Source organism: Scardinius erythrophthalmus (genome assembly GCF_964197995.2).
Source record: "Scardinius erythrophthalmus genome assembly, chromosome: 9".
Classification (NCBI taxonomy): Eukaryota; Metazoa; Chordata; class Actinopteri; order Cypriniformes; family Leuciscidae; genus Scardinius; species Scardinius erythrophthalmus.
In genome coordinates, this window is record NC_138229.1 from 2,719,131 (window position 1) to 2,735,135 (window position 16,005).

At 37.9% G+C, this 16,005-nt stretch overlaps 1 protein-coding gene across 4 annotated transcripts in view; it reads left to right on the forward strand.

Moving 5' to 3' along the window:
• The window catches only part of sbno2a (strawberry notch homolog 2a), a 59,492-nt gene that overhangs the window by 29,825 nt on the left and 13,662 nt on the right, over nt 1-16,005 (forward strand). For all 4 annotated transcript variants that reach the window (XM_081374922.1, XM_081374923.1, XM_081374925.1 and 1 more), the window contains exons 17-22: nt 7,773-7,855; nt 7,981-8,163; nt 8,968-9,089; nt 11,701-11,832; nt 11,954-12,089; nt 13,774-13,886. In XM_081374922.1, coding sequence (XP_081231048.1) covers nt 7,773-7,855; nt 7,981-8,163; nt 8,968-9,089; nt 11,701-11,832; nt 11,954-12,089; nt 13,774-13,886 — 769 coding nt within the window. The remainder of the gene's footprint in view (nt 1-7,772; nt 7,856-7,980; nt 8,164-8,967; nt 9,090-11,700; nt 11,833-11,953; nt 12,090-13,773; nt 13,887-16,005) is intronic.

Consider the following 16,005-nt stretch of genomic DNA (forward strand, 5'->3'; position numbering starts at 1 on the left):
CACCCATCCACACCACATATCCATCTGAACACCAGAGGGTGTCTCTCACACACACACACACCCATCCACACCAAATATCCATCTGAACACCAGATGCCGTCTCACAAACACGCGCCAATTATGCCCCGCCGCAGAAGTCCAATAACACACATCATTCCAAGAAATCCATATAGGGCATCACACTATATCTGTAGCTGAACAAACAGAAGATTGAAACGCTTTGATTAAACACGACTAATAAACACACGACTGCCTTGTTCTGTGTAAGAAGCACATCATCTCACAGAAGGAGGAGCTCTATGGAGCTAGAAGAGTCTCAATAAAGATAAATGCACAAACTGCATTCACATATGCACACACAGGATACACAAATGCACACACATGATTCATAAATACACACACAGGATACACAAATGCGCACAAAATTCACAAATGCACACACAGAATTTAAAAAGCACAGAAGATTCACAAATGCATACAAAATTCAGAAATACACACACAATTCAGAAATGAAAACAAAATTTACAAATGCACACAAGATTCACAAATGCTCAGGACAAGATTCAGAAATGTATTTCTGATGCACACACAAATATATCTTGATTTACAAACTGCTTGCGGTCTGTGAACTTCACTGCATTTGTGTGTGAATTTTGAGACTCCCCTGACTTGGCTCGACACACAAATGCCTTTTTTTAAACAGGGAATGACCTGTGACCAATCAGATACGTCCCTTGTTTTAGCCAATCACAAGAACGCACCCCACGTGGGGGATTGTTTACTTGTAAGCCAATCACATGAAGTGTGGGCGCGAGCGAGCGAGGTGGGTGGAGTTCTGCCAGTTGGTTGAGACCATTTTTTACAGTCTATGGTTGAGGCGGTGGGCCGGACCTCGAAATTACGAATTTAATACTTACCTCTCAGCTGTGTACGTTTTTTTTTTTTTTTTTTTGCTGAGGCCATGTAATAAAATCGTATAAGTACTGCAGACATTGTTTCCAACTTTGTTGTTTGCACATTTGACGCAAAATGTCCTTACAAACTCTTACTTTTTTAAACCGGCAAGTAAGCAGGAGTACTAATCATAACGTTAGAAAACCTCCCGTTTCCTTGACAACCAATAAATAATGAACACAGATTCTACAGCGGAGGCAAAGTAATCTTTGTCAGTGACCAAGAAGCTGCGTTCTTTAAATTTTAATTTTGCTTTAATCTTAAAAAATGTAATTTTAGTAATGTAGTTCAGTAATACTGAAGTAAAAATGAGGTGTTTTATCCGTTTAGCCTCAAATGTAAAAAGCCCTGTAAGTCCCTTTTCCCAGACAAGTTGGGCAAAGTCTGTTCAATGTAGCCTAGGCTACACACAAATTATTTTTATTAATGCAATGGACTGTTGCCTATGGCTTGCTCAGTTGGGGATATTTAATTTAATTAATCAATCAACAATAATATTGATCAGCATTACCAAACGTGGACGTTTTCCACTAGAAACAAACATTGATGTATTATTTTAATTTAATACTGTGAAGCTGCTTTGATACAATCTCTATTGTGAAAAGCGCTATATAAATAAACTTGACTTGACTGTAACGGCACAATGCACATCCGTATGTCATATTTTCCTAATGTCTGGTACTGTTAAACATGTTTTCACGTGAATGAATAATGATATGCAAGTGATGCATATGACATACCCCCCAAAAAAAAGGTTGTTGCTCAGAAGTCATTCTGAATAGACACATAACCAACATATATTTAGAAATCCAACCCTTGAGAGTTTACATTTCAAGTCTCAAAATTAATATTGATATATATATACACGCTTAAACACAAACAAAAACAACAAATATTAAGAATATATTTATTAAATGTATAAAAATTTTATGTGAATTTAGGATTGCAACTTATAACCACAACTAAAACATGGGGATTTTTTAAAGACAATCATCCCGCACATCCTATTCTATAATAAAATCAGCTAATCGAATATTTGAAAATCGTGCCTTATCCCTAATTAATATAGTATTATTGTGTAAGTGCATGACATGACAAGTAGCAAAGGCAGTGTAAGTGGGGTCAAATGTTCATAGCAAATTTAAAAATAAAACAATGTAGCAGCATCATAGTGTAAACTACCAGTGTATTTGTGCAAGAGTCAATCAGCTGCCCTTAGGTTACTGGAGGGTGGGGGTGGAAGGAAGAGGCTCTCTATGATTCCCCTATAGAAAGTTAAGAGGATGGATTTTTGGGAGATGAGCCTTCCTCGACTGTGGGAGGAAGTGCAGAGGCTTTTGGAATTTCTTGGCCAGGTTCTGTTGGTGGTGTCGATAGATCGAGATGGGTCATCTGTGATGTGGATACTAAGCAACTCTGTGATCTTGACCTGCTCCATCATGGTGCTGTTGATGTGATGATTGTCAACGATCACCTCTGTAGTCATTTGGGTGTGGAGAGATATGATGTTGTCCTGTCCGTGTTAGATAAACAACTGAATTATATTCAGATAAATAAACACAGAAAGCGCACATTACTAGATAATATTCAATCACATTTTTCATCTTGACATTTGTATTAAGACTACTGCAGTTCTGACCACAAATAATTTTGTTAAATAGCTCAAAAACAGCCATCTTTAACTAAAATATTTTTCCACCATATTCCATCTTATACCTGTTCTGTTGTGTAGGTGAAGCCCAACCACTGACAGATGTACCATGCACAGAATTGTGTCATTGTATAAACTGACAATCAACCATAATTGGCTTAAATAACTCCATGACTACCACTATAAAGTTGATTTGAAATCATTCTTTATTTTGGTTTGCACTCTTTTTAGCTGATAATTAGTCTAGCTTACTTGTAGCCTAGGTAGCTTGCTGTAACCAACCTCGACATACCCTCCCGTTTACCCCGTGATTCTCCCTTAGTCAGACTTATTTCCTGCTGTCTTCCCGTTTAAAATTTTTCCCGTAATAATCCCGTATTTGAAAACTCTTTGCTTAGTTTATTGTGTATGTACCGAATTATTATTTTGGATTAGCCTAAGCAGCATACCGTTATAGACCTAGCTTTACTGCTCCACTTACCAACATTCTTTCGTGGCTAACGTTACTGTTCTCATCAACAACAACCAGTGATGCGCGGATTTTTGAGTCATCCAAAAATATTTTTAATGATATTCGGGTCGCGGTCGGTCGGATCGTTTGAAATAAAGATGCCAATTAAACCTTTGTAATTGATATAGTTCTAGACACAATTTTCTATGAATACGTTTTAAATTTAATTTACACTTTATTGGCTGAATAACTGGCGCGAAGATGACGCACGAGCTCAGTCTGCAGGTAGAGATGGAGGCGGCAAGAGAAAAGGTGAAGACTGGGGAGTGGAAGCTCCGCAAATACACAAATAGAAAGAGCAAAGGGTGGGAGACATTTGCCGAAATAATGAAAGATGATGACCAAAGTGCTGGTTTTGTCATGTGTAGGCTACTTCTTGCGATGCTATTTACACATTTGATAACCACAAAACTGGCACGACCAACCAGGCACGGCGCCAGGATTCCAGTTTTGGATAAGCCAGACCAATTGTGGGTGGGCCTTAAATTAAAAACGTTAAATAAAAATAAAATAAAAAAACGTTATCCAATCACGGAATAAAAAAATATTTACTAATATAGCCTACTGTTATATTATCTGTGCGTATACATAATATAGATTGTAATAGCTTGATGCTCTTTAAATATTGTGTTGCATTGTAAAAGTAAATCCGCGATCGCTCTCCATGGTTCTGACCAAAGAAGAGAGCTTTGGAATCTCCATTATGAATATACCTGGGCTGCATTTTCCGACAACATTGTCTCTTAGCGCGCTGCGATAACTTAACTAAAGGTATACTACCACTAAAGGTACATCATTGCTAGGCGTCTTCAGGGCTATCATCCACTCGCGAGGCAGAGGCGCTGAGAGGCAGAGGCGCTGGCGCCCTCCTAGCAACGGCGCTGTTTTTGGTAAAACATGATTTTGACGACTTCATTAAGTTTTGTTTTATAGAAAACTCTTTTTAAAAGATTTTCGTTTTGTATAAATTGTATCTTAATTTTGATCAATGTTTTATCAATCAATTGCCCGTATTTATTAAATAAGAAGCATATAGCAGACAAAATAAGGCGCCGGTACGCGATCACTGCATGTGAACTGGAGGGCGCCGAAACTCAACTTGTGCCTCACAGATTTGATAAATATAGGCTATATATTACAGAAAGCTTGAAATGTCTACTTTTAAACGAAAATATTCAAACCAAAATAAATAGGCTATACTCTCTGATTATGTAGGCTAATCCATATGAAATGTGCATTTCTCTCTGGCGTTCATGGCGAGTCGGCAATCTCCGCATTGTCAACTTCATATTTGCAGCGACACAGAAAACACCAGTTTATTACTAAACAATTAAATGTCTCCTTGCTAATTTAGACACATTCATAATCATTACTTCAACCGGTTCTTTGTGGCAAGCTTTAAGCGTGCGGTCATTACGCGTATTCCTGTAGGCTAGCCTTTAAGTAATTAATTTAATATAAAGGGGCGATTTGTCCACGAATGGCTTAAATGAGCAACTAGTCGACAAGAAAAAAAATAGTCGGAGGCAGCCCTTAATCCACATATTTTCGAACCAGCAGGCCATCTGGGTTGGACGAGCGACCATGAGCGGAGCGGAATATTCAGAAATGCGCTCTCCGCTCACGAGCTCTGATCGGAACAAACCCGAACCTGTCTGCTGAACTTGCGCAGAAACATCAAAATAGACAATGCCAGCTTTTTAAAATTGTTTTTAAAACTAAACATTTAGACTATTTTAGTTCAAATTATGAGCTTATATTGACGATTTTTTATAATTCTTGACAAAATTAGAATATTAAGTTATATTAATAGCTACGATGAGCATTATAGCTACTTAAAAAAAAATGCGGGTCAGGAAGCGGGTCGGGTACAATATTTTCTTTTTCGTTTTTTGCGGTCCGAGTTGCGGGCGGGTTAGTTGAAAACGTCGGTCGGGTGCGGTTTGTTTATACATTGACCCGCGCATCACTGACGACAACACTCACGGCGAACTATAGCTTGCAGTCTTAAATACAACTTATATGAAAAGCATTAAGATATAGGGGTGTATAATCATTTTAAAACAAATCTTACCTTGACGTTGTCTTGCCGAGACACACCGGTCTCTTCACGTTGGGTTGTAGACTGTACTAGACTCAAAACTGACGCGACGTCGGTTCAACGAATAACGTGATTGGCCAAATCTATTCAACAAGGTAACAACACAAGCGTTGATTGGATCTCACTCCGGCCAACGTTTGTGATCAGCTAGCGAAATGAAATCTATTTTTATACTTTAATGTGCAACAATTGGCGTTGGAAACAATCATTAATCTTTTTGTGAATTATTCATACAGACAAAAATGAGCCACACAGCTGCTGAGTAACTGTCAAATCAAAAACTAAACGAGATAGACGGACTTGGCCCACCGCCTAAGAAGCCGGTCTAAACCAACTGGCAGAACTCCACCCACCTCGCTCTAGCGCTCGCGCCCACACTTCATGTGATTGGTTTACAAGTAAACAATCTCCCACGTGGGGTGCGTTCTTGTGATTGGCTAAAACAAGGGACGTATCTGATTGGTCACAGGTCATTCCCTGTTTAAAAAAAGGCATTTGTGTGTCGAGCCAAGTCAGGGGAGTCTCAAAATTCACACACAAATGCAGTGAAGTTCACAGACCGCAAGCAGTTTGTAAATCAAGATATATTTGTGTGTGCATCAGAAATACATTTCTGAATCTTGTCCTGAGCATTTGTGAATCTTGTGTGCATTTGTAAATTTTGTTTTCATTTCTGAATTGTGTGTGTATTTCTGAATTTTGTGTGCATTTCTGAATTTTGTATGCATTTGTGAATCTTCTGTGCTTTTTAAATTCTGTGTGTGCATTTGTGAATTTTGTGCGCATTTGTGTATCCTGTGTGTGTATTTATGAATCATGTGTGCGCATTTGTGTATCCTGTGTGTGCATATGTGAATGCAGTTTGTGCATTTATCTTTATTGAGACTCTTCTAGCTCCATAGAGCTCAGCTGTCGTTATGAAGTGAGTTTGGAGTAAAAGCGTGGACGTCAGTTTGGTTTGAAATGTGCTGGGGACAGAGACGCATTTGGAAGTGCATTTTCAGAAGTGCTGGGTACAATGACGCATTCATTTTTTTTTTCTCTTTCGCGCAGGTTATGTTTTGAAAGACGATGTCCTGTAGCCCAGGCACGGCCCCACTTTTCAACAGGCCCACCCAAAACTTTCAAAAAAAGAAAACCTTTTACTATATTCTAATTTTGTCAATAATTATAAAAAAAATCGCCAGTAAGCTCATAATTTGTGCTAAAATATTGTTTAGTTTTAAAAAACATTTTAAAAAGCTGGTTATATTTTGATGTTGCTGCGCAAGTTCAGCAGACAGTGAGGTTCGGGTTTGTTCCGATCAGAGCTCGTGAGTGGAGAGCGCATTTCTGAATATTCTGCTCCGCTCGTTCATTTGCTCAACCCAGATGTCCTGTTGCTTGGTTCGAAAATATGTGGAATAAGGGCTGCTTCCGACTAAAAGTTTTTTTCCTAGTCGACTAGTAGGTTAGTTGTTCATTTAAGTCATTCGTGGACAAATCGCCCCTTTATATTAATTTAATTACTTAGGCTATATAGCCTACAGGATAATGAGCTTACATAATATAGCCGCACTCAAGCACACGACCGCACGCATAAAGCTTGCCACAAAGAACCGGTAAAAGTAATGATTATGAATGTGTCTAAATGTGTCTAAATACGCTGTGAATGTGAATGTGCGTTATACGCTGAGTTTCGGTTCATTTATGAGACGAACTCCAGTTCACTCGCCGGCACCTCCAATGCCGTGATTAACTGCTATATTTACATCTTATTTATTAAATCCAGGCAATTGGTTCATGAAACATTGATTAAAATTAAGATATAATTAATACAAAACGAAATTCACTTTAAAGAAAGGCAGCTGTTCTGTTTGAGGTCTCTGTGAAAGTTTTAAAGCAGTCTTTTAGTGCCGCTTTCAGAGCGCTCGAGAACTGACTCGTTGTTTTTTTCCCTCCAAAATGCGAACACGGAAAATAAAATAAAATGAATATTATAATGTTTTTTTGTTGGGTCAGACAATGATTACCAAATTTCTCTCTCATATTGCTCCTCACAACCACTGAAAACGGTCAAAAAAATCGAACCAAAAGTCAAATTAATATGGACGGAAGTTAAAAGTGGTGGGTACAAAATGACTCATGATGAAATCTGGTGGGTACGCGTCCCCCCCCCCCCGAAATCAATGCCTATGAGTAAAAGCATGTTATTAAATGTTGTCTTTTGTTGGACAAGAGGTTAATAAATGCTTCTCATGTTTGGAAATATGTTGCTTTTTCAAATGCATGTTATAAGCGACTCAAACTCGCAGTGCTTTCAGACGGAGCAGCGTTTACAGAGCCGTACATCAATGACGAGACATCAATGATTTCAAAATCGCGATAAGCCAAATCGGTTTAAGTGCGATAACATATAAATTATGATTAATCATGCAGCCCTAATGGAAATCTCCAACAAATCACCAATAGGCCGATCAGAATTCCAGAGAGCTGTTTAAAATGGACACATATCTGTGCATTATGCTCTGTGATTATAAGAACTGGATTGAGGTGTGTGTGTTTTTGTCATGTAGGGGTGTGTTCCAGTCATTAGTGCAGAAACACTTCCCAACACAGAAACCCAAAAGAGAGAAAAGTGCCGCAAGCAAGAGGAAACGTAAGTCACATCTTATTTTCCTTTGAGGATTTGTGCCGAATCAAACGTTGATTTGTCTCCGGGCCTTTTGGTCTGTGGGTTTTTGTTATGAATATTTTCTCAAACCGTTTCTTTGTTTTCTGAAGGAAAGCCCAGAGGCCGGACTGCAAAATTTCCGAAGCACTGTGTGGAAGTGGGCGGGGTTATTAAAATCAGTGATGATTCAGACTCCGACTCGGATGATATTGACAGCGAATCGAACTCCTCCCCTGAATCACTACAGGACAATGACGATGTGATTTTCGTGAACCACATCAACGGGCCTGCTGGTAGGTTGACTTAAATGCAATATAAAATCACAATTTAGATCTATTAGTTGAGTCTTAAGGTGTGTTCACATCGAGCGGCAACCTTCCGTTCTCTCTCTCTCTTGAATCCAACACGGAAGTGACTTAAACTGCAGTTCATCGACTGGCCACTAGAGACAGGCTCCAAAACAGAGTCAATCCCATAGACCCCCATGTTAAACTGGCGAACTTTACAGCAGAATAAAATAATTTACAGACTGACACAAAAAGTGGTTTTGGTCTATATAGCTAGTTTTGCCCATCATGACAACTGTGAGAGGTGTGATTATATTTTATTTTATAACTCATCCGTTTAAATTATATTAAGCCGTAAAGTAAAGGGGGCGTGGCGACTTGAGTGACAGGTGGATTGCCGCTGATGTCACTACTAGCCGTTTGTCTGCTGTCTGTTAGCATCACGTCATCTCAGCTAATCCGCCCCGCTGCACATTTTTGTTTATCGGTTCGGTTTTAATGCTAAAGCAAACCAGGACTAAATGTATAATTTTCGGTACAAAAAACCCCACAAGAGGCGAACTGCATGTGTGAAGTGTTTTTTTTTTTTCTGGTCTTTGCGCTTGCACATTATAGTCACTGTGTGTTTTAGAAGAATTGACTCCTGCCGTTCTGTTCATTCACGGATTGAAGGAGTGCAGATGCAGCTCACACTTATTAAATCAGGCCTAATTTCTGTCTAGACGGCTAAACCACACATGAGTGATTAAGGTCTGTTTCCAGACTCTATGTGCTGAATCATCCTGTGTGTGTGTGTGTGTGTGTTTTCAGCTAAACTAGAAGAACTTAAGCAGAGGCTGCTGGGTAAAATAGCAGAGCTGGGGAAAGAGCTGCCACTCAACACTCTTGACGAGCTGATTGACAGGTTTGGAGGACCAGAGAAGGTGTCAGAGGTGAGAATCACAGTGTTGAGTCTCACCAGTATGTTTGAAACAATTCTTACATTAATATTAGATTTAGACGGCCACATTAAGTAGTATATTACTGACTAACATTTAGGCCGCATTTACACTGGTTCAAGTGACCCAATTCTGATTTTTTCCTCCCGTGTGGACACATGAATTCCGATATGCTCAGATATGGGTTTCAGGCCTCATTCATGTGTGAAATAAATGAATTATGAAATTAATCTGATATTAATCGGATACGTTCATTTGCGTCTGCCATGCAAACGGACAAATCGGATATTCCCCTATCAGTTCGAATCGTACATCATTGAAAAACGCGACAGTGGCGAATTACTTCAATTCACCAACCGTGATCACATGACTCAATAGCGCAATGGAGTATACTGGGTTGTTTTGTCAAGTGTGTAGTGTAAAAGACTTCATGACACAACAGTTTTCACTCATAGTTTTTGTTATTTTGAACTAAAACTATTTAGCCTGTTAAGCTGCACCAGTGCGTCGGCGCACTGAAGCGGTTTTTTTTATATATAGCTCAAAGTTACTATCAGATTTAATGTTATACTTCGACAAACTATACATCATTAAAAAGATATAAGACTCAAGTTTCAGTATTTGACCACTATTGTATTCTGAGAAACTTATAGCGACAGTTATTTCTTAATTTGTGTCAGGAGTTATGAAATGAAAAAATGAGTCGATACCTTTGATATGAATTATACGCGTCAGCCGCTTTCATTCATAAAAAAACTCCCGTGCCGTCGTCATGACAGCGATACACAAAACAACGTCCCTCAGGGCTTTAGCTCAAAAATGTGCAGATTTGGAGAAATATTGATATATTCTCATAGATTCACATCATATTTCTATAGACAGGAATAATATTTATTGAATTTATACCCAAATGCGTCGATGTAATCATTATGAGCGCTTGCATACTCTGATACTGTGTTTTCAATTCATACCAATAGCCTGAGGGCGCTATATGCACAATAATAGTCCATATATGGAACACGAAGAAGAGCCATGATCATGTGACATTCCAGGACGTCACTGGTACACACAAAGCTACAGAGTTCGCGCTGTAAAATGCAGATACAGATGTTTTGAAGATAATAAACATGATTGCAATGATATTTGAGTTACCTGTGTTTTCCAAGCCATGCCAGGTATTTTCATAATAATAGATTATATTTATAATGTAATGCTAATCTATATAGACTATCATTGTGCAGAACAGTATACAATAGTATATTTTCTGTCTGGTTTTTTTATCTGAAGCCAAATTAGATTACAGAAGATTATTTAAAATACTCCACTTGCGTTTTAAAGTAAGTTTGGAGCACAAACATGGTTTTAATCTCATAAATTGTCATGTATTAATGGTGTGCTAAGCTAACATGCTAGCTCCCTAGGTGCACCTGCAACCTAGAAGTTATACTTTTATGTTTTTTTGAATGCTTACTGAAAGTTTCTTTATTCAAGAATGTTCTTTATTCTTTATTTAAAATGTGAGGTGAACTTTGAGAAAAGAATTTAGGGATTGAAACCCAATGAATAGCATGTGAATAGCCAGTCGTTAGTAACTATAATGCAAACAAAAGAAATGCATATTTAGAGCCATAACCAGGCTGGAGAAGTGTGAATGTGTGCAGGGGGAGACTGAGACTGAATGGGGATCGTTTGCACCACAAAACAATAGAGACAATAAGACTGAATGGATGACTTAAAAGATGACTAAACATCAGCAGCATTTTAGCCTCAAATCAAAATAAAGTCAACTGACATGGTCTTGAAAAACATTTCACTAAATACAGAGTTTTTGACTTATTATCTTCAGATTTTAAACATAAAATGTTTAGACGTGGCTTTAGCTGTAGTGCATTTCTAGATTGCTCCAGGGCCAACTTCAATTTTATTTTCATGAGGATGTTTCATTAAAATTAATTTCTAATAACTTTACAAAACTTTGAAGCTATTTATAACAATTTTTGTCATTATGACAATAATTAATTCTACATTTACAATAAACTGCCAGGTGTCAGCTTTCAAATGAGATCATACTTGTGCTTTTAGCACAAAGGGTTCATGAACTATATCTGTTTCAGTTTGGGTATGTCATTTCTGTGGATTTTTTAAAAGTGGGGTTGCAGCTTAACAGGTTAAAATCACTTTCGTTCACGGTTTATTAATATAAAGCACCAAAAAAGATATATGTATTTTTTAATAAAATATTTTTAAAAAAAGTATAAATAAAATAAATAAATGTCCTTACAACTAACTGATATAAAAAATAATGGAGGTACTAAAATAAAACTGAAATAAATATAAATTAATGTTAAATAAAAATATGCACATAACAGCATTACAAAAAAATGTATATTAAAATGAAAACTGAAGATATAAAAAATAAAAGATATTTCAAAATATTAATAAATACTATAATGGAATGTAAATAATGCCATAATACTGCTCTTAGAGTTTTGTTTGAGACACTTGATGCCTGTTCACATCTGTATATTAAACAAATATCACGATGTCATGCCATGACACACAAGTAAAATGCTAAATGTGTGTCTCTGTGTGTGTGTGTGTGTAGATGACGGGCCGAAAGGGACGTGTGGTGAGGCGTCCTGACGGCAGCGTACGATATGAGACCCGAGCGGAACAGGGCCTGACCATCGACCATGTCAACGTCAGAGAGAAAGAGCGATTCATGACAGGAGAAAAGGTGACGACCTCTGACCCACAAACACACAACACGACCCAGAGCGGGATTCAGGATATTTGTGGCCTATTATGAAGTGTTCATATATCTAATGCCAGTCCTTCTCTGTGTGTTTCTCTCTCAGCTGATAGCCATCATCTCTGAAGCGGCTAGTTCGGGTATTTCTCTACAGGCGGATAAACGTGTGCAGAACCGCAGGAGAAGAGTTCACATGACCTTAGAGCTGCCGTGGAGCGCAGACCGCGCCATCCAGCAGTTCGGTGAGTGTCTATGTGTGTTTGAGGAGTCAGTCCAAGAGCTCCTGTATAATTTTAGGGGAAAATCGGGTCTATTGGAGATGATTTTAATGATCTCAAACTGGTTTTTAAATGTTTAAAGGTGCTCTAAGCGATGTGACGCGTTTTTAGGCCGAATTTTTTTTTTGTCACATACAGCAAACATCTCCTCACTATCCGCTAGCTGCCTGTTTCCTGAACACACTGTAAAGAAACGCGGTCTCTGTAGACAGCCCATGCTCCACAAACGGCAACAAAAACAAACTGGCCCAGCCTGGACCACGAAACATAACAAACAGTGTTTCAGCCAATAACCAACAAGAATGATGTGGGGGTGGGGGTGGGGGGGTTAGTGCGCATGCACATGAAGGGGGGGTGTGGGGGGTGGAGGAGAGAGAAGCATGAAGAGGGAAGTTAGCTAGAGGAGAGATGTCCTAGACAACGACTAACGTTAAAATTGTATATTCTTGAGAATTTTGATTGGTCAACACACGACCAAAGAGACGACATTCCGATGAACAAATAACAAAGAATAGGGAAAGAAGGAACGCGAAGTCCCGAATTTACATCGGAAAAGCGTTCAAAAGGCGGCGAGAACTCCGCCGGAAGAAGGGCTTCCAATCCGACATTCAGGTGTCTCTGGTTTTGCTGGACAGGGTAAATCCAGTTTGGTTTTTCTAAATGGTTCATGACTGTTTCAGGAAGCACTGGAGGGCGGGGGAGGGGGAGGGAGGGTCGAGCTAGCCTCCGTTTTGTTTGACAATACTTCGAACGTCAACAAGAAGTGACGTCACCCATCATCGCTTAGAGCAGCTTTAATAATCATGTTTCACCACTGTTTTATAAATTAGTCAGTAGGAGTCAAAGTTCTCATTGGGCGAACACACGAGCCACTATCAGAGGTGACTGTCTTGTCCCAAAGTACAAGACCTCTATTGGTCAAGTCTGCTTTCTCTGCAGAGCGACCAAAACTCTGGAATGCTTTACCTAATAAATTAAAACTAGAGACCGATGGCAATGCTTTTAACAGAGGACTTAAACAACAGCAAAACAAAACAACAGTGCTCGCGTGAATGACCTACTACTGAGATATTTTCTGATTATCAAGCTTTTGCTTTATAACTTATGTATGTAAATAATTTTGAATATAGGTTTTTTGCATCTGTAACCATATGGTATATTTTCTTTATCCTTTTTTTTAGTATTGTTATTATTACTTTAGTTATCGCTATTGTTATTGTATTTTCTTTCTAAAAGCCTCCTGTGGACAGGTGTTTAACATTAGCATGTGTGCTAAAACACCCAAGCAAATGCATATGGTTTGTCCAATGTAATTGTAATGTCCATGTCAAATAAAATCAATCAAATCAAATCAGTCCGAAAGATTTCTTAGTTGTGCCAAAAGAACACCACAGACACAGTGTAATCGCCATGAGTAAAAGAGAAGTATGATACACCGGTGTTTTGCCAGATGAGAAGTTTATATCTCTTTTAGTTCCTTTTATAACTGTTTTAATTTTCCTTGCTTTTATTTTGTGATTATTTTAATTCCTTTCTGTGTAAAGCACTTTGAATTACTGTAGTGTGTAAAATGTGCCATATAAATAAACTTGCCTTGCCTTTGAGAGACAGTGTGTGGGTGGTTGCTAATATTGTGTCTGTGTATCAGGGCGAACACATCGCTCCAATCAGGTGACGGCTCCAGAGTACATCTTCCTCATCTCTGAGCTGGCTGGAGAGAGACGCTTCGCCTCGATCGTTGCCAAGAGATTGGAGAGCCTGGTAAAGTCTGTTTTTTTTTTTTAGATGTTATACACACTTAATGTGCTCTAAGAAATCCATTTAAATTTTTCCCAAATTCAGTGTTTTCAGTTGCACTTTATTTTAAGGTGATGTAGTTCAGGGCCGTCAAAATGGCTGAAAAGCTAAATTTGAATTTCTTTCTTTAATATTAGCAAAATTTGAATTCTATAGGCAATACTGAATGTTAGAAGGGAAAAGTACTGTATTGTCTCCTTTGCCCACAAGAGGGCGCAAGTGAACGCAAATGTGATCCTGGACCTCAAAACCAGTCACATGGGTCACAATTTTAAAATTGAGATTTATACATCATCTGAAAGCTGAGTAAATAATCTTTCCATTGATGAATGGTTTGTTAGGATAGGACAACATTTGGCTGAGATACAACTATTATAAATCTGGAATCTGAGGGTGCAAAAAATCGAAACATTGAGAAAATCTCCTTTAAAGTTGTGCATTTATGTTCTCGATTGTGCAGCATTCACTCACAAAAATACATGTTTTATAGATTTATGGTAGGAAATTTACAAAATACCTTCTTATAAGATCTTTACTTAATATCCTCATGATTTTTTGCATGAAAGAAAAATCAATAATTTTGACCCATGCAATGTATTGTTGGCTATTGCCACAAATATACCCGTGCGACTCGTGACTGGTTTTGTGGTCCAGGGTCACATATATAAACCAAATCAAGCTTCGCATCTTTTATTGAAATGAAATGACATTCACTTTTTAAAGTGCATTACCTTTTGATACAATTGTTCTTAAAATATAATTTCCTTAATGTGCATGCAAGGAAAATGAGGTTACAGTAGTGCATAAACTGTGTTCGTGCATCAGTAACCTGAGAAAACACGCTTCAACACACAGCGTAATGAACTACATGAACACACAATAGGGCTGCTCGATTATGGAAAAAATCATAATCACGATTATTTTGGTCAGTATTGAAATCACGATTATGTAACACGATTATTTCACATGACTTTGGGAATGTGTTGCATTTATTGAAAAGACACGGTAACACTTTACAATAAGGTTAATTAGTTAATGTATTAACTAACATGAACTAACACATTTGTTACAGTATTTATTAATCTTTTTTAATGTTAGTTAATAAAAATACAGCTGTTCATGTTAGTTCACAGTGCATTAACTAATGTTAAAAAATACAACCTTTCATTTTAATAACATATTAGTAAATGGTGAAATTAATATTAACTAAGATTAATAAATGCTGTAGAAGTATTGTTCATTATTAGTTAATGTTAACTAAGGCAGTTAACTAATGCTAATTAATTAACCTTATTGTAAAGTGTTACCAAAGACACCTTTCAAGAGTTCTTAAAAAAAAAAAAAATCGAAATTTGAACATTGATTGTACTTTTTGAACTATTAAAATAAATAATATAACAGATAATACTTCAATGAGTATTTTAATAATTCCCGCAGGTCTACCACTTATAATGAGGGAAATTCCCCCACAAACATTGATTCACTTTAGCATGTAGATTGTATGAGTAGCCTAAATGAATCCACACAGATTATAAAATCAAATCAATAATTTTAAAACTTTCTCCAAGACGCAATTTCACAAACCGCGTGAGTGTTCAGCGGTGCTGCGTCTTCTCTCTCTCTCTCTCTCTGTCTCGGTCTCTCAAAATGGGTTGGACAAAGCAAGCGTCGAAACTACACTTTCGCGTTTAGGAGTCGGGACAAGACGGAATTGTCACTTACACAATCGGGACAGCATTGCATCGTAACTAAAGGTTATCATTTCCACTTCTTTTTAAGTCTTACCAGTTTAAATGTTCAAGCTAAGAGAGTTTACGGCTTCGGGAGGGGCGGATGTGCGCGTGCGCGCGTCATTCAGAACACAAGGCAAAATTATCGCAAAATAATCGTTTTTACTCGATTGTACTATTTTGGTGATCGTTGGGAGACAAAATCGAAATCGAAATTCAATTAATTGCACAGCCCTAACACACAACAGCAAACTGCCATTCAGAAACACTCCACTTCTACTCTCTAAATCTACACGTTGTTCATCAAAAACACCAGACACGAGTGCTGAGCGCTTTCTGTTGACAGTGTTTCC